General features: G+C 41.4%; 1 protein-coding gene across 3 annotated transcripts in view; it reads left to right on the forward strand.

Moving 5' to 3' along the window:
* tsnare1 (t-SNARE domain containing 1) overlaps positions 1-23224 on the forward strand; it is a 495360-nt gene that overhangs the window by 313390 nt on the left and 158746 nt on the right. For all 3 annotated transcript variants that reach the window (XM_008115495.3, XM_003223925.3, XM_062979952.1), the window contains exon 10: positions 17169-17241. In XM_008115495.3, coding sequence (XP_008113702.2) covers positions 17169-17241 — 73 coding nt within the window. The remainder of the gene's footprint in view (positions 1-17168; positions 17242-23224) is intronic.

The raw sequence follows: 23224 nt of genomic DNA on the forward strand, positions 1-23224 counted from the left end.
ATAAACAGAGGCACAACTATGTGGCCCAAATGATTCATTGGAACTTATGCCTCAAGTACCACCTCCCAGCAGTAAAGAACTGGTGGGATCACAAACCTGCAAAAGTATTGGAGAATGAGCACGCAAAGATACTGTGGGACTTCCGAATCCAGACTGATAAAGTTCTGGAACACAACACACCAGACATCACAGTTGTGGAAAGGAAAAAGGATTGGATCATTGATGTCACCATCCCAGGTGACAGTTGCATTGACAAAAACAACAGGAAAAACTCAGTCGCTATCAGGACCTCAAGATTGAACTTCAAAGACTCTAGCAGAAACCAGTGCAGGTGGTCCCGGTGGTGATGGGCACACTGGGTGCCGTGCCAAAAGATCTCAGCCGGCATTTGGAAACAATAGACATTGACAAAATTACAATCTGCCAACTGCAAAAGGCCACCCTGCTGGGATCTGCTTGCATCATCCGAAAATACAACACAGTCCTAGACACTTGGTTCAGTGTTCGACTTGTGATTTTGTGAAACAAAATCCAGCATATCTATCTTGTTTGCTGTGTCATAATAAAATAACAATAATAAAAACTTTATTTATACCCTGCCACCATCTCCCCGCGGGGACTTGGGGCAGCTCACATGGAGCAAAGCCCGGTCAACATAGTTCCCAGAAGTAACAACATAAATACATTTGCACAATATACACAAGTGAAGACACAATAAGGTAATAACACAAGAGTTCATACAACAATAATAATATCAAACAACCACCAATACAATTCAATCAACTTCATAGGTGGGGGAACTGATCTGATTGAGTCTTGGTTGATTATGGCTTGAGAAAGCTAAAAGCTAAAAGACATGCTTGGTACCATTCCTCTTTCCAGAAATATCTACAACCATTAGCAATATATGCAGGAATAACGCCACTTTATACCTATAGTTTTTCCCATCATTCCCTATAGTATTCTCATCTTCCACATCATTCCAAAGCACTCTTCCCAGACTCAACTTTTTGCAGTGATAGACTGCATGACCATTCTGTGGTTGGTAGAGAGAGAAGGGGATTGGAGAAATATCTGGCATAACATTGTAGCCATGTGCAAAATATTGGTGTTGTCCACCTAAGTCTCTAGAGGAACCTGACAGAGTATGGAAGAAGATACCCTTGGTGGCTGCCTGACTACGAGGTACTGCCAAATATGTCTCCAATCCCCCTCCTGCTTGCTACCAGTCACAAAATGCCCATAGGTAAAGGAGATATTGTATCAAAACAATGAGTTCTGGGGCTGTTGAGTGGAAAGCTGTGGGATTCTTACATGATGTTGGACAATGCAGGGTCTCAGTTATGAAGTGCATCTGCATCAATGTTCTTTAATCCATTTTCAGTGGGACAGAGTACATCAGGCACTTTCAGAGAAAGAAGTAGACAGACACCCAGACTACAGTACTGGTTTTATAATAACTACTAGCTGTGCCCGGCCACGCATTGCTGTGGCGAAGTCTGGTGGTATGGGAAATAAAGTATTGAGGAATTGGTGGTAGTTAAGGTAAAGGGTAAAGGTTTTCTCCTGACATTAAGTCCAGTTGTGTCCGACTACACATTGAAGTGGATTATATGGTAGTGTGGAGTCAAGATAATCCAGTTCAGAGCAGATAATATAAGATTATAAATGGGTTATATAGCTGTGTGGAAGGGCCTTGAGTCTACACTGCTATATAATCCAGTTCAAATCTGATAATCTGTATTTTATAGGCAGTGGGGAAGAGGCCTAAGTGAGGCCTAACTCTGCCTGACCCCTGGGTTGAGTGGGTTGCTAGGAGACCAAGTGGGTGGAGCTTAACCTTTTAACTGGCAGCAATTGGATAAAAACAATGATTCCTCTCCCTCTAATTAGGATTTTATTTTTATTTTATTTTTGTTGTATGAACGTAGAGGCGTGGATGAGGGGTTGTGCTGCCAAGTTTAGAGTTTCTGGGATGTGTAGTTTTGTTATTTTGTCCTAGGCCGAAATTTCATTACCCTTTTATATATATAGGTATTGGTTGTTACACAGACAAAAAGGAAACATCACATATACTCACTCAGCATTCATTCACATACATTCACATTCACAGTCACCATCTTTTCTCTGGTCAGGCTTGCTGCTGGAGAAGAGAGGTGGGTGGGCAAACTTGTATCCTTGCAGATTTGACACATAGTCAAAAAGGAAAGGGGTCTCCTTATGTAGTGATTTTTTGTCTCCATTATTTGGTTGTTTAGATAACCTCTGTCATGCAGCTCAGGCCAATAGGTTGTTTAACTTCTTTCTTAAAGTGTCCTTGTATTTGACTATGTAATTACTTGTTGTTTACAACCAGAGTTCTCAGGTCAGTTCTCATCGGCAAAGTTCGTGGCAAAGTCCATCAAATTCTTCGCCTCCCTTGTGCTCTATAATGTGGTTTTCCAGGTTTCACTTTTTAGGATGGTGTCTTCAGCTTGCCAGACCCCAAACATACAATTTATTCAATCCACTCATCACATTGGTAGGTCTGCAGATAAAGCTAGTGTCCTATGTTATTCAATTTTGAGTAGATCTTTTCCTCAATGCATGACATTCCTCCCTTTAAAATTATCTAGATGACTACCGATCAGATAGACAAGATACATTTTTCTTCTTTCCTCACACTTTATGTGAATGTGTAGTTGGTATCACACTTTAAGTCAAATAAAAATTCATTGGGAATTTATTATTCATGACAGTTCAAGATGGCAATAATTATTCTGGTTTCCCAGAAGTCTCTTTATATGAATTTCAGAAAAATCCAAAGGCTTAAATTTAAATTTCTCTAGGGGAAATAGGGAGAAGACTTCAAAGAATAAAGCTACTAATTCAAAAGTAAAGATTGAGGCACCCTTGGATCTTGATAACACTTGTAGTAACATATGACCCACAGGCTGCATTTCCTCAAACTTGGGCTATGGCGTCTTGCGGCATTGCAAGCAGGGCCTAAATATTCAATCTTAAGTATTGGTTGGTTGGCACGACATGGAAAGGTGCTAATATTGTTGTTCTGAATAATTAAATCTGGCCTAAGTCACTAGATGGAAATACACATGGCCTCTACATTTGCAGGTTTAATTTTAGCAAGTTTGATTATTTGCAATATCATTAATATGTTCTCTCTGTGAAGCTCAAGATCCTCCAACATTACTCTATGTTCAATTTCCATCCGATGTTATTTATAGAGTTGCACTGAAGGACATAGAGTTTCCTAGAGAGAACATTTCTTCAGTATGTGCAAGTTCTCCAACAAATCAGCTTCTGGTGGATGTTGACATAGAGGTGTGCTGTAATATCTAGAAATTCTCAGAGTTTTTTTTTTGTTAGATTAAAAAAGCCAGAATTTTTGTGTGTGGTTTTTCCACTTTTGGGGAGGCCCTTTACCCCTAGCTTCCACAAAAGTGGGAGTCCTACTGTATGTGAAAGTGATGGAGTACAAAATACATGCCATAGCTGTATTAACTATTGCATTGTTATTGGAATGGAATTAGAGTGGGATGGGATACCGAAATATGAACATTGAAGCCAATGTTTTGTAGACCATAAACCTTTTAATAGATTGTGTAAGGTGGATGGTGTTGAAGTAGTGAGTTTGTTGGCCTTGAAATAAAATAAATGAATGGTGATCCAAAAGTCAGTTCTCTTGTGATAGGGAAACCTTCTGAATCATTTTTTTTTAAAAAATCTAGAACTCTTATAAAAAACAGAATAGTATATAGAGTGTGCCAAGAAACCATAATTTCTGTTTGTAACTCTATTAGTAGAGTTCAATTTTTACAAATATCATTTACATTTTATCAAGTCAAGATTGACTTCTCTACTTTAAACCCATGGAAAATCTTGATGGGACTTCTGCATCTCCAAATTCTAGTCACTCCGTCCTCCTCCTTTCCAGCCTCTTGTACTATCTGTTTGGCTTTCTCCAGATACATCTGCAGATACATCTCACTCTTTTTTTTCTTTATTCAACACAATGGCCAATATAAGGACACAATCCTTCTCATACCTTTCTATTAGACAAGCCCACACATGCTTGCAATAAGCAGTTTTCTTCCATAGCTTCTGTCAGTCATCCTGGAATATTGGTTTACCTTGTCCAGCTAGCTGTAGTGGTTTCCATTTTGAGTAGACTTGGGAAGTTCAAAGGAAGTGTCTGTGGTACCCCAAAAGGGTCAGCTCATTAGTTTCTTCCCTTCACCCTTCATCTCTTTGGTTATGGGATACTTTGTTCTCAGAAATCGTTTGAGAGGCAAGTAACTCTGCTTTTGCAAGATAAACCCTGGAATAAAATTAATTAGACAAGACTGGCTTTGCATGGGTAATTTGGGCTGGGTTCCAGTGCTGGCAAATGAGCAAGCAAATAAGTAAAACTTTTCCAGGTTTAGTGTGTGTCAAAAACCTCCTTCTCCAGCCTGATGCTCCCAAATCAACCTTGATTTAAAAGAACACTGAGAAATGAGCCAGTGTCTAAGCACCCATTCACTGAATTGTACATGTCAGTGGCCAGGGATGATGGGCATTGTGGTCTTAAAGCATCTACAGGGACATTGATTTTTACTCCAACTGAGAAGAAAAGGGGGAAGAGGAAATGTTGTATATTGCTTACTTAATTAGGCGATCCCTTGTAGCTCGAGGATGATGGTCCTCCAGGTATAGTGTCTTGGTGGTGGATGCGTAGGTGGCTGTGGAGACTTATTCTTGACCCACATGTTCTTCTGTACTGAAGACATTGGTTTCCAGATGGAAGGTGGTCCGGTCAGGATTGGCTTGACGTGCCTTTCTCTTGGCACATTTCTCCCTTTCGCCCTCCATTCGTGCCTCTTCAAATTCCACAGCACTGCTGGTCACAGCTGACCTCCAATTAGGGCGCTCAAGGACCAGGGCTTCCCAGTTCTCAGTGTCTATGCCACAGTTTTTAAGTTTGGCTTTGAGCCCATCTTTAAATCTCTTTTCTTGCCCACCAACATTACATTTCCCGTTCTTGAGTTCGGAGTAGAGTAACTGCTTTGGGAGACGGTGATCGGGCATTCGGACAACTTGGCCAGTCCAGCAGAGTTGTATATAAAACAATGGATTATGCTAAATTTAATTCTGGTTGCAAGATCTCAACCAGTGGGAAGATAATTTTCATAATTGAACACCCTGGTTTCAGATCCACACTCCAGACCCTGCCACACTTTCGTCAGAATATTCAATATAGCATCCGACCTCATCTGTGACTTTTGGTGAGAATAGTAATCATCAAGAAATGGATTCCAGTGAAGTGCAAGGTACAGCCAGCCCTCCGTATTGCAAATTTGAGTTTTACAAATTTGATTATTCATGGGTTGATTTAAAAGTTCTCTCTATGGACTATATCACATTATCATTTTAAAGCATGTGCTCCTGCTTTCCTATTGTGTGTCTTCCTCCTGCAGAATTCTGGGAAATGTAGTTTAGGGCAGGGCTTTTGGAATTCTCAGCCAAAGAGGTCCTTGGCTCCCCTAAACTACATTTCCCAGAATTCAGCAGGAGGCAGCCAAACAATAGGAAAGCGGACACCTCTGCTTTGCAACACTAATATATCATCCTAGGTTCCCCAGTGCACCTCTATGCCCATTTTCCCTCTTGTTTGTCTGTTGTTTGCAACTCTGAAAAATTCTCACAATAATTTTCTTAAAAACTAAACAAGGTATATAGTCACCGATTTGCTTTGAAGATGATTCAAAGTTATGGATATTCCTTATACCCTTGTTTTTATTCAAATGGCTAATTCCAACATAATCATTTTCCTGGATTTTTCACAAAATAAGAATCACATAGGGAATATATGTGTTTCCCCAAAGTCTTTTTTCTTAAAATACCTTTGTATGTGTGTTCCTATCCTTGTACAAATTTAATTGGGACAGGCTTGGAAGGGAAGGAGCAGGTGCTTCTGTTGAAAAAAAAAAGTGATCCCTATTTCCCATCTGCTTCTCTCAAGGTTGAAGGGAAGATATTTGATCCCAGTATTTTTCCTCTCTGGGTGAGAAAGGAATTGGAGGGTAGGGAGGCAATTTTGACTCCTTCCGAAGAAATGTTTGATCCAACTTTACCTGAGGGTGGTTTAGAACAATTTAAAAACAATGAAAACTGGAAAACCTTTAGAAAAAGCCACCAAAAAAGGAGGAACATCTCAAGATGCTGAAGACATGGTCTTCTGTTAGCCAAAAGGCCCACCACATTTGGCTTTATGGATTCTTTTTCTTGGCCAAAAAACAAAACGAACACTACCAACTGTAGTATTTATTCACATGCTTTTATTTTGACCATAAATGGTCTTGGAGTTTCCGATTCCAAAATTCTTGCAATTTTGTGTCGCTCATCTAGAATCCAGAAACATTTCTGGCATTTTATAGCTAACCCTGGATCTACATTGCCATGTAATACAGCATCAGAATGAAATTAACTGCATTGAAATGGACTCATATAACCTTGTTCAATGCAGTTAATCTGCATTCTTAAACTGCATTACATGGCAGTATAAATCCATCTTCTGGATCCATCTACCATCATCATAGACTATCCCTTGTGGTCCATGAATCTGCTTGTTGTCCAAGTGTAGAGTCTTGGTGGTGGGTCCGTAGGTTACCGCAGAGACCTATTCTGGATCTGCATAATCTTTTTCAATGAGAACATACATTTTCAGATGGAAGGCAGTCCTGACAAGGGTTGGCTTGATGTGCCTTCCTCTTGGCACATTTCTTGGCATTGTTGCTAACAGATGACTTCCAGCTCAAGGGCCAGGGTTTCCCAGTTCTTGATGTTTATGCCACATTTTTAAAGGTTAGCTTTAAGCCCGTCTTTAAATCTGTTTTGCTGCCCACCGCTATTTTGTTTTCTGTTCTTGAGCCGAGAGTAAAGTAACTGTTTTGAGAAACAGTGATCAGGCATTTGGACAAGGTGAAGTTGATAGCAGAGGATCATCGCTTCAGTGCTGATGGTCTTCGCTTCTTCCGGAACACTAATGTTGATCTTCTTCCCAAGACATTTGCAGGATTTTTTCAAGGTAATACTGATGAAATGTTTCCAGAAGTAAAGAGTGATATTTGTAGACTGTCCACGTTTTGCAGGCATATAATAGATTTGGGAGGACAATAGCTTTATAAACAAGCATTGCTACGAATGTCCTGATCTCCAAACACTCTCTGCTTAATTCAGAAAAATGCTGTACTCGCAGAGCTCAGACGGTGTTGTAATAATAATAATAATAATAATAATAATAATAATAATAATAATAATAATAATAACTTTATTTTTATACCCCGCCTCATCGCCCCGAAGGGACTCGGGGCGGCTTACATGGGGCCTGGCCCGATAAAACAAACAAATAACAGTAACAAAGCAATAAAACAATTATCCCAGTAAAAAAACATCAACATCAATAAAAACAATAATTAAAATCAACAAGCAGGATACAGTATTAAAAGCAGGAGACTAAGTCGTAGATCCCAGGCAAAGTGCATAGTGTTACGAAATGGGGAAAGGAAATTTCACAGTTGAATGGACAATAAAGTGCGGTATAAAATGGCAAGATAACAACAATGGGACTATTATGGAATGGACAGATAGATCAATCCAGCAACAATTAAACATCGAAGGCCTGTTGTATTTCGATGTCACACTTAACTTTTGTTAAAGTACTAGAAATGGTACAGAATTAAGCTTTGTTTCTAGCATTGCAGAAAGATTGATTGATGCCTTTTACTGGTAGAGCATTTTGGTTTTCTCAATGTTCAGTGAGAGGCCAAGCTTTTTGTATGCTTCTGCAAAGGTATTTGGAGTGGCTTGTAGGTCTTCCTCTGAATGAACATAGATTACATTGTCATCAGCATACTGGAATTCTTTAACAGAAATTGTTGTGACCTTACTTATGACTTTCCCCTGCTGAGGTTAAAGAGCTTGCCATCTGTCCAATAAGTGATTTCCACATTGGTGGGAAGCTTCCTGTCATCAAGATGGAAGAGAATATTGGAGCAAAAACACATCCCTGTTTGACATCCAATCATATGGACTGTTGTGCCAAACATTTAAAAGTAACATTTTTAAAATAATGCATACTAAAGGGTACTTCTCCTTATATAAGATTCTCAGTTATATTCCCCTCTATTGCAGTTTCCTATTTACACTTTGGAACTGCCTTTTGTCTACATTGCACCATTCATTTGCTGTCCCAATAAAGAGATCTAAGGGGATCTGAATTATTGTCATCTTCAGAGATCATTGTGACCCTTTCATGTGAGTGTTGCAAGCTGCAAAAAATATAAAATAAAACTTTTAAAAAAGGGGGACGGTATTTATTTCTGTTTAATTAACCAAGAAGGGCAGAGTGGAGGGAAAAGTGATCTTTTGAAGACACTTTCTATTATGTGTAAGAACCCCGTGTTCATTTTCTGCCTTTCTTTTGCTCTTTGTTACTTGTTCTTTGCTGTCAAATATGAATGGCAAAGCCCTGAAGAGTTTAGCCATCTGGACTGATGAAGTGGGAAGCCCCCAATGCCCAGCAGAAGGGAAGAAGAAGAGGAATACAGTTGCTCTTTGTGAGCCGAGCTGACATTATTGTCTGTTCTCCGGAGAAACACCTTCCTCTACTGTTGCTTTATGCAGAGATCAGTTCTCACTCCTTGGATTTTCCATTCTGCCTGCGTACTGAAAAGAACAGGTGATTTGGAAATAAGGAGACTGAGGTTGGGCATCTATACTGTAGGCTGAATTGAGAGAAAGAGGACTGTGGGTCTGTCTAGGCTAGAGCTAGCTTTCTCTGATATTGCCAAGAGTTGCCCACTCCCAAGATCTAGCTCTTCTTCTTTGATACTCAATGAGAGGGAAGGGGACTGTTTTGAAAAGTTTCTGTGAACATAGTTCCCACGTTACATACCTGATTTTCTAAAATTTGAAATATTTGAAAATTTTAGAAAAAGGATCAACTACAAAAAAACCCCTGGGTTGACTTATCCATGGGTCAATATGAGTATTTTAGCTTAACTCTTTTATATAGAAAAAGGAGCCATCCCCTTCTCTACATAGATTTGTGAAATACAAAAGTTTAACCCATCTTTGAACAACATAAAAAGAAACAAACCAGTGACCCCACCTACTCTCTCTGCCATGGTGTCTCTTTTGGACCTTTTTGAATGCCTGGTTGGAAAAGGTTAGTAATGGCCAGGGGCAACCAGCCTCATGAGTCAACATTGGTGCTTTCACCTCTCCACGGAATGACTCTCACCATATCAAAATCCCTAATTTTGGCCTGTACAACTGCTCTCAACTTATAGATGAAGTCATTGTATACATGAGTATGTACGGTAGATTGGGTGTCTTTAGTTGAATAGCACACTGTGCAACTATGTGTCATTTTTCATTTTGAGAGGATAGAAAACATGCAACAGGGCAAAGAGATGTGCAAAAGGGTAGTAGGGAATCATTTCTACATTAACCTGAGTAATCCAGGTTTAAAGGCTCTGTTACTGCCCTGATCAAGTCTGGGCAGCAACTCCAGGACACTTTGTCCACATAATCATCTGGGCCCAGGATACACTGAGGCCTCTTCCACATTGCCAGAAACAAGTAGCTTTCTGCCAGATGTTTGCTGGCAATGTCACATTTCTGGTCACATGACTGCACCTCCTGGAGTGACACCACACAGAGTGACATTGGCAGCAAACCATTGGCAGGGAGCTATTTGTTGCTGGTGATGCATCAGCTTGGTGGACATGTGGAGAGTAGATTGGGCCACTTCCAGCCCAATCCAAGTGATCCCTCTGGACCTTCCTATATTTTTTTCTTGACCCACATGATTTATTTATTTATTATTTATTTATTTACAGCATTTATATTTCGCCCTTCTCACCCTGAAGGGGACTCAGGGCGGATCCATTACACATGTAGGCAAACATTCAATTCCTTTTAACATAGAACAAAGACAAGACAAACATAGGCTCCGAGCGGGCCTTGAACTCATGACCTCCTGGTCAGAGTGATTCATTGCCGCTGGTTGCAGCTGGCTTGCTCTCATGCCTGCACCACAGCCCGGGCACATGAACAGTGAGATGCAGCACTTCTGAGATGGAGGCTGCTTTATTTTGGCTTTATAGATACAGCCAAGGTGAAGCCCAAGAGTCCAGAAACCAGGCCATAGTCTATGCACTGACTTAAGCGTCTTTCCACAAAATAGGAGACAGATTTTACTTCCAGTGGCTGATGAGAGTCTACTGCTTGTTTTATCTAGGCAGACTGGTTATCTAGTGAAAACATTTGAGGCAGTACCATCACATTACAAGTGTGCTGAACTCTAGTACTGTTTCTATCCCAGTAGAAAGCATAGCACTGTGGTGGGTGCTTAAGGGCATCAGTAGGGGTTGTCTCTTGTAACATCATCCTTGTAACATCACCTGGGTCCACCTTTCATGATATCAGAAGGGGCTGATGCTAGGTCTTAGATTTTGGTCCTGGCCTGAGGTAGCCCTAACATAACAAAACTTAATCCCCAGTGCCAGAATGCTGGAAGGACTATTGGAGGTACACCAATACATTACGATGCCCACATCTGCAAGAAATACATTCCCAGACCTATCATAAACCCTATTCTTTTCCTGAAATGAATGACCCCAGGCTCAATCATAACACAGACTCGCACTGGAGGACCTAGAAATTCTCAGAGAAGTGATCTTTCTGTAGGAATCTGTAGGTCCTCCATTGCAGTTTCTAGCAGAAACATACCATACAATCGTGATGGAGGATCTATAAAATGCTTAGAGAGTACATTTTCTGGATTTAGGTCAGTCAAACTGGATACTATAAATGCTTGTAGAATTATAAAGCCCATTGACAAAAAGTGGCCTTCCAGGCTAACTGCCCCAAAATCTCCATATCTGGGAGAATATTTCATCCCAGAAACCTTTGGAGGCACCATTTCCTATGTTGAAGCAGGGATTTTTGAAGGGAGGGGCTCCTCTTCTCCTAAACCTCCAGTCTCAGAATTCCTTGGCAGTTGAAATAGAATAATAGTGCTATAAATCTGTAGTGTGAATGCATCCCTTAACTTGAACACACTCTTACTACTTGCTAACTCTTTATTTATATATGCAAGTTCCTGTATCATTAAAACATATCTCCGGCAGCAGCTAATGGTGCTGGTGTCAGTGATGCAATGAATCTACTTTGGACTTTAATTCAGACTTTAAAGGCACAATCCAGGCGGCTGACTCGTATTCCAAAAATAGGTTCAGCTCCTTGGTTAGCGCTTTTAGACTTCAGATTAACATCCAGCACAGAAGCCACCAGCTCTTACCATCCCCAACAGCAGTGACAAAACGTTCTCCAGGATATATAGCAACTGGAAATATTAGCATAAATAATTAAAGGCAAAGTCATTTGACAACAAAGAGAGCTGACTCTATTTGTGATACATCGCTTTTGTTCAGTTTCCTTCTCTTTCTTTTTTTGTGTTTGGTTTCCTGGGTTTGTTTCTCAGCTTGTGTGTGTGTGTGTGTGTGTTCTCAGTAATTCACAATGGTTCTCTCCGGCCTTATTACAAATTAATGAGATTCTCACTGCATTACATAATTAAGTACTGTGGCATTCAAAGATGCATAATGAACTCTTCCCCCAAAAGCACATAGATCTAGTTGACACCTCTTATGAATTCATCACAGGAGACAGCTTAGCGATCTAAGCAGCAGGTTGGGGATGCTCAGGCGCCACAGGTTCTAATACCGGAAGGTCCAAAGGAACAAATAAATGGGGAACCATGCTGTTTAATATGCAAGGCAACTATTCTCAAGAGATTGTTTGATAATCAAGTAGGAGAGGAGCTTTGACAAGGTAACGGGGAGACTCCATTTGGGAACTTGACAAATTAGCTTGACTATTGTTATCAACTGCCGTCGGGTCAGCTTTGACTTATGGTGGCCCCATGAATAAGAGAACACAAAGTCCTCCCTAGCATCAACACCCACACTTAATATTGGCAGATTCTGCTTTGATTGTGTCTTCCTGCATGGCAGTGTATTGGACTGTATGGCCTTTGTGGTCTCTTTCAACTCTTTGACTGTAGAATCATAGAATCATAGAATAGTAGAGTTGGAAGAGACCTCATGGGCCATCCAGTCCAACCCCCTGCCAAGAAGCAGGAAATCGCATTCAAAGCACCCCCGACAGATGGCCATCCAGCCTCTGCTTAAAAGCCTCCAAGGAAGGAGCCTCCATCACACTCCGAGGCAGAGAGTTCCACTGCCGAACAGCCCTCACAGTGAGGAAGTTCTTCCTGATGTTCAGGTGGAATCTCCTTTCCTGTAGTTTGAAGCCATTGTTCCGTGTCCTAGTCTGCAGGGCAGCAGAAAACAAGTGTGCTCCCTCCTCCCTCTGACTTCCCTTCACGTATTTGTACATGGCTATCATGTCTCCTCTCAGCCTTCTCTTTTGCAGGCTAAACATGCCCAGTTCTTTAATCCACTCTTCATAGGGCTTGTTCTCCAGACCCTTAATCATTTTAGTCGCCCTCCTCTGGACGCTTTCCAGCTTGTCAACATCTCCCTTCAACTGTGGTGCCCAGAATTGGACACAGTATTCCAGGTGTGGTCTGACCAAGGCAGAATAGAGGGGGAGCAGGACTGTTATTCTAGACTCAGGGTCATGGTTTCCTTGATTGTGGAAGACCATCTAGAATGTGGTCTTCTTCTTTTCCTATCTCAGGATACTGTGTGATCTAGTCAACACCACACAGAATTAAGGATGTTGTCCTCAATGCATCTTGAGTTGTGAATGGAGGGCCCTACTGTTTTTATCTATGGTAGCTGTCACACTTTGGAACTGCAATTGCAGTGTGTAGAGGCAGAATCCCACAGAGAAAGTGTAGCAGAACCAATCTCTGATTAGAGGTCATAGCAGCTATAGTGGCATTTCAGAGTGGTGATTTATCAACAGGTCATATCAACATTTATTTTATTATTTATTTATGGTATTTATATTCCACCCTTCTCATCCCGAAGGGGACTCAGGGCAGATCACATTGTATACATATAAGGCAAACATTCAATGCCATATACACATAGAACAGAGACAGACGCAGAGGCAATTTAACTTTCTCCTGAGGGGATGTTCGATTCCGGCCACAGGGTAAGCAGCTGCTTCATCATCCACTGCGATGGCACTTCCTCATTCCAACGGTGGCTGGATGACTTTTTTTATGGAGTCGTAAATTAGTTAAATTAGCCACCCCACTTTATACCTTAATGTCCTACTTAATAGATGCAACTATCTTTCGGGTTGCTAGGTCAGCAACGAACAGGGGCTATTTTTTATTTTAATTGTCAGGTGCTCACCCCGCCACGGGCTGGCCTCAAACTCATGAACTCTTGGTCAGAGTGATTTATTGCAGCTGGCTGCTTACCAGTTTGCACCACAGCCTGGTGCCACAGCCTGCACCACATCCATAATGTTGGCCTCAAAACCTGCCCACAAATTAAACATGAGGTCAACTTATATATAAGTGGTAAATAGAATTGCACAATGAATTCACTTTAGTGGAATCAACCAGTTCTGGAAGAATCACCTGATTGACTCCGGTCTTACAGAGTTGCTGCCAGTCAGAATAGACTATACCTGACCTCAAATGATCTGTCCTGGTCAGAAGCAGCATCCTATTATATGGGGATCTTGATAGAAATACAGCTATTTTATACAAGTTGTAATTTTTTGCCTTGTACATTGTATAAATAGTCTAGGGAAGCAAAATCCTTATTTCTTTATGCAACATAATGCAGCAATTTGTGATAATGAGAAGAGTTGAGCCATAACAGAGGGACCCAATTCATAAAAACTGCAAAGTCCGAGCTATAGGACCCTCTTGGTAATTTTTCCTACTTGGTATTATAGCATGGCAGTAATGCTATATCACTGGAATATCCCAAGCGGAAATTGCTCCATTATGGTCTCTTCTTTTTGATGCTGAAATTATCCTCGGCAATTTCCTTCTGCATTTTTGGACGCTGCGTGGCACAGAAATATATGACATCATGGTGATCACTGAAATACAATCTTTGAGGTAAACACAGAGGTGCCCGTTAGGTCAAAGCATTGGGGAAATTGTAAGCAAGGAGATGGGATTGAAATGCCTTTTAAAGTAAAAAAGGAATGTACAATAATAAAGCAAAAATGGGATATTCCTCCTCAGGCAGAACCTGTTAGTAATTTTGAGAGAAGCAAATGGTGTGGAGACGTTGTTTATTGTTTGGAGGAAAGGAAATTGGGGCCAGTCCTATCATTAGATGGAGTGTGTCATATGACAGATGGTGGAACTAGAACTAGAACGAGAAAGATGGAAAGAATTGTATTATCGAAGGCTTTCATGGCCAGAATCACTGGGTTGCGGTGAGTCTTTCGGACTGTATAGCCATGGTCCAGAAGCTTTCCCTCCAAACGTTTCACCCACATCTGTGGCAGGCATCCTCAGAGGTTGTAGGTTGCTGTGGAATCATTGGGTTGCTTTGAGTCTTTTGGGCTGTATGGCCATGATCCAAAAGCTTTCTCTCCAGACGTTTCATCCACATCTGTGGCAGGCATCCTCAGAGGTTGTGTGTTGCTGTGGAATCACTGGATTGCTTTGAGTCTTTTGGGCTGTATGGCCATGATCCAGAAGCTTTCTCTCCAGACGTTTCGCCCACATCAGTGACAGGCATCCTCAGAGGTTGTGGGTTGCTGTGGAATCACTGGGTTGCTTTGAGTCTTTTGGGCTGTATGGCCATGACCCAAAAGCTTTCTCTCCAGATGTTTCACCCACATCTGTGGCAGGCATCCTCAGAGGTTGTGGGTTACTGTGGAATCACTGGGTTGCTTTGCGTCTTTTGGGCTGTATAGCCATGTTCCAGAAGCTTTCTCTCCTGATGTTTTGTCCACATCAGTGGCAGACAATTTCAGGAGAGAAAGCTTCAGGAACATTGCCATACAGCCCGAAAGACTCACAGCAACCCATTAAAAGAATCATGAGGTGGCTGGAGCCATTTTGACTATCTCAAGGGTAAAATGTCCCCAAATCAGACCCCAGATTTAAATTAAATCTTCAAAGTGGTGTTGAAAATCTCCAAGGATATTTCAGAGAAGACAAAGAAGGGGTTCCAGGTCTACATGCAACCCAGGGACTTCACTTTTTTCCACCATCGGCTCAAATTATCTTGCTGTTTGTACGACTGTCCTGCTGTTGGTGTTGAAGACAGATTCAGTTCATTGAACTGAATTGAAAGATGCAGTTTCCGTTCCCTCTGCAGTCAACTTCAGGGTTGGGAGTAGAGGCTGGAGGGGAAATGAGTTGGAAAGCACCACCTTGTCCTTTGCTTCAGATGGCAAAATCTTGTGAGGTTCAGGGAATTCTCAGCCTCCTTCAATAAAAGCTGGTAACTATTTAGGGAAAGGATTCAGCACCTTGGATAGCTCCATCCATCAATCACATTATTTATATCTGGCCTTTCTCCCAGACCGGGACTCCAAGTAGCTCACAAAAGCCAACAATTACAGCAAAAACACACATGCCTGAAGACATACCAAAGGTGAAACTGGAAAAGTATTAAAGCAACAACAGAATTAAAGCCACATAAAACCTTATTTTAAAATAGTACAGTGCTGTTAAAGTGCCCTTCTTGAACTCCTGAAACAAAAAGAATAGAATGGGCTTTAGGTGCTTCCCAAAACAGCAAAGAAGAAGCCTTCCTAACTTTGGTAGGGAATTACTTCCAAAGTGTGGGAGAAGCCATAGAGAAGACTTTCCCCTTATTCCCACCAAATATTCCTAGGAAAGTATGGGATAAAGAGAAGGAGAGTTTACAGGTCATGTAGACTCATATGGGAAGATATGGCATCGAATTAAGCCATATAATAATATAATATGGGTCCTACCAATCAATCTGAATTATGTTTGGAAAGAGATCAGCAGTTGCTGGGTGATGACAACAAATGGGGTTCCATACTCACTGTCATTGATTTCCACCAGTACCTTTAAAGTTTGTATTAAAATCCTGAGCTCCTTTGGCACCCCATTGAAATTGAAGGCAGCAGCTGCCATTGACTAAGTGACCCAATGAGTCCTAAGTTCTGTATGTGCAATTCTGTATTTGATAAACATCTGCCTGACTGATCCTATCAAGCATGTAATGATTAAGCCCTCTTTCAAGATGTCCTTCCAGCCTTTCTTTATAGACCTCTTTCTACCTCCTTCCAAAAGAGTCTATACAGGAAGGGACACCCAGAGGGCATCTAGTCCAGCTTCCTTTGGCCATGTACTTCTCACTCCCTTCTCCTTTTCCTTCTCCCATGGTCCTTCTGGCCTTTCTTTATGGACACCTTTGTACTTGCTTCCAGGAGAATCTATACTGGAAGGGTCCTCCAAAAGACATCTAGTCCAATCCCATTTGGCCATGCACAAGTGAAGTACAAAATCCAATCCTGGAATTCAGAATACTCTGAAAGCCAAACTTTTCCACATGGATGAGTGAAATAGTGATACCTTTGCTTTCAGATTTTTTTAATAAATAAAACTTTTTAATGCACACAATTATTTGAAATATTGTGTATGAAATTAAACCCCGGTTCTGTGTATAAGGTGTAGACGAAACATAAATGTGTCACATGTTTATATTTGGATTATGTCTCCAAGGTATCCCATTATCTGTGTATATGCAAATGCAGGTATTCCAAAACTAGAAACCCTAATCACTTTTGGTCCCAAGCATTTTGGATGAGGAATAGTGAACTTGTAATGGTGTCTCATATTTATGTACTTTCGAAACCAAGCCCAAAATGCACTCCATACCTTAGATATTTATTTACCCTTAAAGTCTGGACTTTGGAGATTAAACCTGGAGATTTCACTGCTTGGTTGACCCCACCAGCCTCTCCTGGCATCCTTTGTCTTCTGTGCTTATCAAAGTTTCAATTAAACCTCCAAGACAGGACTGTGTGGAACTTTAAAGAAAATGATGGAGAGTTGATAAAGACATGCAAAATTACCCGATATTCTGTAGGCATTTTAGTTAAAGTGCTAAGCCTTACTTAACTTAGATTTCCAATAAATCAATTTATTTCTTGTCCTTTTGTTTTGTTTTTTTTATTTTATTTTTCAGAGTGATATGCTGGATGTCAACCAGATCATCAAGGACTTGGCTTCTATGGTGTATGAACAGGGAGAAACAATAGGTAGGTGCTCCTATTCCTATTTGTTTCTTTAAATCCACGATTAGCCCTTTTGGAGGCTGAGTTCATGCAGTGATACAAGACAGTTAACCTATGTCTGGATTCTTGCACTTCAGACTTTAAAAGAGGCTATAAGTTTGAACATTTACATTGGAAAATAGCTGTGTTTCCTGGGATGCTATTTCTCTCTCTCTTTTTCTTGTCCTTCCTTCCTTCCTTCTTCACCTGGAGACATTGGGACAATTTCACCCATACTTAGCTGTTTTAGGTACAGAAGACATTTTTAAAAGAAAGGGGGAGTAAACTAGAACTTCTGGATTATTTCATCTCTGTGTGTTTTAAAACCCTCTCTATTGTAAAGATAGCAACTATGGCACATCACTACCCATCAGTTGCTAGTCTGTATATCTGTATATCTTCCTAACTGTGAGAGCTGTTCAGCAGTGGAACTCTCTGCCCTGGAGTGTGGTGGAGGCTCCTTCTTTGGAGGCTTTTAAACAGAAGCTGGGTGGCCATCTGTCAAGGGTGCTTTGAATGAGATTTTCCTGCTTCTTGGCAGGGGGTTGGACTGGATGGTCCACGAGGTCTCTTCCAATTCTATGATTCTATGATTTATTTTGTATGATAGACCCTATGAGCACAGGGAGTGATAAGGAAGTTCTTGAGGATACTAATTTCTCTACTGGTGAGATGCACTACTACTTCTCACATTCTGCAACAATTCTGAGAGTCCTGGAATGATTTCATAATAATAATAATAATAATAATAATAATAATAATAATAATAATAATAACAACAACAACAACAACAACAACAACAACAACAACAATAAACTTTATTTGTATTCCGCCCTATCTCCTTGAGGGGACTCAGGGCAGATTCCAACATAAAATGGCAATCATTCAATGCCTCCATAAAAAAAACAAATAAGGTAAAGGTAAAGGTTTTCCCCTGACGTTAAGTCCAGTCGTGACCGACTCTGGGGGTTGGTGCTCATCTCCATTTCTAAACTGAAGAGCTGGTGTTGTCCATAGACATCTCAGGTCATGTGGCCAGCATGACTGCATGGAGCGCCGTTACCTTCCCGCCAGAGGGGTACCTATTGATCTACTCACATTTGCATGTTTTCGAACTGCTAGTTTGGCAGGAGCTGGGGTTAACAGCAGGCACTCATTCCGCTCCCAGCATTTGAACTTGGGACCTTTTGTCCGCAAGTTCAGCAGCTCACCGCTCTAACACACTGTGCCACCAGGGGACCCAAAAAAACAAATACTGACATAAAAATCCCAGAGAAACCCCACATATAAAAATAACATTAAAACCTCACATCAATTTAAAGTCTAACCCTTGGAAATTTTAGGGAACAAGTTGAGATTTTTTTAAAAAATGTTAAACAACATGAATGGGAAGACTGGGATTCAGAAAACTTAGAGAGAAAAGTTTAGCCTTCTGAACTGTTCGGACTGGAAACAGCATCCAAAACCTCCCAACCTGTGATAGGCAACCAGACCTGAGCATTGCAACCAAGGTGGATAGGGTTGAAACATAATTTAAGTCTTTGATCAGTTGTACAAAATACTAGGAACAATAGCTGCTGGAGTTCAAATCATGTCAAAACACACCTAGGATAGTCGTGCTTCTTTCCCATGATAGAGTGAGCCCTTGTGGATATTAACATGGATATTAACATCTTTGGATGCTCAAGTCTCACTATATTTAAGTCATAGTACAATGTTGTCCCTTATAGAAGTGTAAAAATAAAGGATTGTTTTTTGAATATATATTTTTCAAACAATAGATAGTTGAATCTGTGTTTATTGAGATTGTGCTTGAATTGATTAAGCCCAGCTGAATTAAAGGAATCTTGAAGAAAAGAGCAAGATACACAAGGAGAAGCATTCCTGGAAGATAGATGTGGGAGATGGCACTGTATGTCAGCTGATGCTCATCTTCCAATTAGATTTGATCCATGGATGATGAGTTCTTAGCCACCGTCATTCATGAAATCTTCAAAAGCACGCCAGGTGTGCTCTGTACCTCCCTGTGTATGCAATATCCTTTTTTGGCCAGATGTCTTTTTCTTCAAGTCATGAAGCTCAGCCTCCGTGAATTTCTCATGCAAATTCAAAGGGAGGTTAATGTGAAATGACAGCTAAGGGAAAGAAGTCCCACATGCCTTACTATTCTCCTTGTGTTCCAGTGCTCATGAAAAGGAAAACAAACTAAGGAGTGCCTTCACATTAATTGAGACAATTTTCCAACCCAATGGAGGCATTTAAGCAAATATTTGTCTTCCAATAATAAAATGTGCTTTGGGATACAAAGGCACTTTGTCTAAGGAAGCTCAGGGCCTTGGAAGCTTTGAATGTGGGGGAGGTACCTGGAGCTCTGATATGCAGATGGAAATTAATTGTGTTGCGGTTATAGTTCTTGGCGAACTAATAATTATGCCAAAAAACTCAATTGAAGTAAAGATTGCTGTTTTTTAAAGGTGGAAATTGCAAGGTTATGTTACTGGTGTGTTTTGGGGAACTACAATATTCCTATTCATTTATAGGGGTGCAGACATTCATAGAATCATCGAGTTGGAAGAGACCGCATGGGTTATCCAGTCCAAACCCTTGCCAAGAAGAAGGAAAATCACATTCATTACCTGACAATATTTGAAAAATAACAACTCAGTCAAAAAAATATCAGTGTCTTGGTTTTTAGGCCTGTTCCTGGGGTCATTTGGAGCACTGATTCAGAAACTTGCATTGGCTAGACTGCATCATCTCTAGTTTCTTAGATATACTTGTCATGGTTTTCTGTGCGTGAGCAGATGAAGACTGGTAGATTCAGGTGTTCCGTATTTCAAAAACTAGAACTGATAGAAGACAATGGTACACATTTTGGAATCATTAGATCAAATATGATAATCTAACAGGTCTAACATTTGAGGCACCAAAATGTGTGTTGGCCAGTGAAATTTAAAAGATGGAGTATACATACGTCAAACTTATGTATACATAAAGGGCAGGTTTTGGGGACCAAAATGATGGATTTTGTTATGACCGTGGATAAGTTGAAGATCATTACATATAGAGGGAAAAGCAATGCTGCCCCAAATTTTTAAAAGGGCAGAAACTGTGTAATTGCAGAATGAAGAGAGGCGAAATGGTGTTTCGTTTATGTTCCCTCAAGATACACTAAGTTCTCAACTTAACTCAGAAGAGGAGATGGCCTCTTTTTTGAGACAAATTAACGTTCAGTACTCACAATGACCCATAAATCAACACACATTCAATTTTTAACTAAAATTATGTATCAACTAGTCATAGGCCTAGTTTATTCTGTGTTTTCATACTGTTCCATCCATTCTGATGGCACAGAACAGTACTGACAGGGTGTGGTTAAAAAATCATCAGCTCCGCACCACCCTGGTTTATTGGTGACCCAGGCCTCTCACCAATACATCCTCAGTCAGACTGCTTGCACATCCGGATAAATGACACCACAGTCATTAATCAGCTGAACACAAGGGTTCTAAGACTTTATTCTATATACAAATTATTTACAAGTTACAGAGTCCATCACTCATTGGAGACATGCTCTCTCCTTGCCGATCAGCAAAGCTCACTCAGCCGATAACTGCACATTCCACAGCAGAATGACTAATGTCCTCTCAGACCGGAAGTCACGGCCTATTGGCTCTTGCAAGCTATCACTCAAAACTGGCCTGCTGTTAACACTTACATTGCTGGAAAAACATGTCCGGTATACACAGTTGCAAACAGTAAAAAAACAAACAAAAAAAAAACACTTGATTCATCATTTTACTCTTACACCCAAAATACACCAACAAGTACAACCCCCTCTGGAATAGAAGGCAGGCCCTGGTGCTTTGCTGCCCAAGGTCCAAAAATCTTCATTTTTTTCGGACCTTGGGTGGAAAAGCTCATTTGTATAGGCACTGATTTTCGTAAGTGATGGATGGAAATGGAAATGGATCTGTACAAATGGGACAAACCGAAATGGATAATGATTCCATACAAATGCACGGGACTAGTGTCAACACCATAACTGCCTCAGTTCTGATTTTGTCAGGACCCAGGCTGCAAGGCACCAATAACCATACACAGAGGCCAGAATCTATCTAATATCTTTATTGAAGGAATATATAAAGTTAATAAAAACAAGTGTAGAAAATAGTCCAGAATTAGACCTTTCAGGAAAGGTCAAAATTAGTCCAAAAAAGCAATGTCCAATATGAAATATTAAGGTCCAAAGTTGTAATCCAATAACCGAAACACTCACTTTGCCAGACAAAGTGAGGGGAGATGGCAAGGTCCTTTAGTCCATGAACTTGAGCAAGGCTAGGAAATAACTTGATACTTGAAACAAGGCTTGAATCGTGGAACAAGGTAGCAAGGAACAAGAACAAGGTCCGTGGAATAACTTGGTAAAATCCGTGAAACAAGGCAAGGTTTAGTCCTGGGAAACAAGGCAAGGTCCGTAGGTAAACAAAGGCTGGAAAACAGGAGCGAAGGCTGGAAACAAGGACAAGGCTTGAGCAGGAACGAGGCTTGAAACGGAGCGCGCTGTCCAGACACAACTCGCTCCGGAGGCTGACGAATTGACTCCGCAAAGTTACTTCGCGGGTAAAACACCTATATAGAGTCTAACTTTCCCGCCGAAGCAGTTCTCTGGGAACCAGAAACGAAAGCTAAACTCTGAGGCCAGATGTTTGACTCCTTAAAGATTCTCACGAAAAGCAGGCTTAATTGGCTAAATTCTTAGCTGTTATTCTAGCACTCCTGCGCGAGGCTGCTTCCAAACCTCTCTGTTGTTTACAAAATTCATGGCGAGAGAACACAGGAGATGTAGGCTCAGGGTTTGTTTGACATACTTCTGGGGCACAACTTTCTTGCAGGTGCAAGGTTCCCAGATCTGCCTGGGAAAGATCTTGCTGAGAAGATTCCAGTTCTGACTGGGAAGGTAAAAAACCCAAGTTTTCTTCTTCATCAGGCATCACACTGTCATGAACAGGACTACAAGGCCCATGAGTCATCACACTATCCCCCTCCTCAAGCCCCCTCCCAAACTGGGACTCTCTCCCCAAGGCGCGAGGTCGTGGCTTGGCGGGATAGGTCTGATGAAAGCGACGGGTCAGATCAGGAGCATGGACTGTGGAGGCGTCTTCCCAAGAGCGTTCCTCAGGGCCAAAACCCACCCAGTCAATGAGATATTGCAGGCGGCGGCGGTGAAAGCGAGAATCCAAAATGTCCTCAACCTCGAACTCCTCCTCCCCATTCATCAAAACAGGAGGGGGGGCCGGTTGGTCTGTATCAGGACGCACATCATCCGCCGGAAGGAGCAGGGAGCGGTGAAACACTGGGTGAATGCGCATTGAACGCGGAAGTTGGAGTTTGAAAGTCACGGGGTTTAATTGCGCCACCACAGGATAGGGGCCAATGAAACGGGCATCTAACTTCCGGCAAGGGCGATGGGAGGGCAAAAAGCGAGTGGACAGAAAAACCCGATCTCCTACCTTGATTTCGGGGCCCGGTTGGCGATGTTTGTCCGCGTGACGTTTATAGTCCTCCTTGGCTTGGTCTAGTTGTTGGAGCAAAAGTTGTTGCACCGCTGTGAGTTCCTGCAGCCAATCCTCTGCTGCGGGGACTTCTGAAGTTTCAATGACAGGGGGAAAGAAACGTGGATGGAAGCCGTAGTTTGCAAAGAACGGCGTTTCTTTTGTAGAAGCTTGAACTCCATTGTTGTAGGCAAACTCCGACAGTGGTAACAGGGAAGCCCAATTATCCTGTTGGTAGTTTACATAACAGCGAAGGTACTGTTCCAAAGTGGCATTGGTGCGCTCCGTTTGCCCATCTGTTTGAGGATGATGAGCTGAAGATAAACGAGAGTCTATACCCAATAGTTTTTGTAGTGCCTTCCAGAAACGAGAGGTGAATTGAGATCCACGGTCTGTGACCAGACTCTTGGGCA

Source organism: Anolis carolinensis, chromosome 4, assembly GCF_035594765.1.
Source record: "Anolis carolinensis isolate JA03-04 chromosome 4, rAnoCar3.1.pri, whole genome shotgun sequence".
NCBI lineage: Eukaryota > Metazoa > Chordata > Lepidosauria > Squamata > Dactyloidae > Anolis > Anolis carolinensis.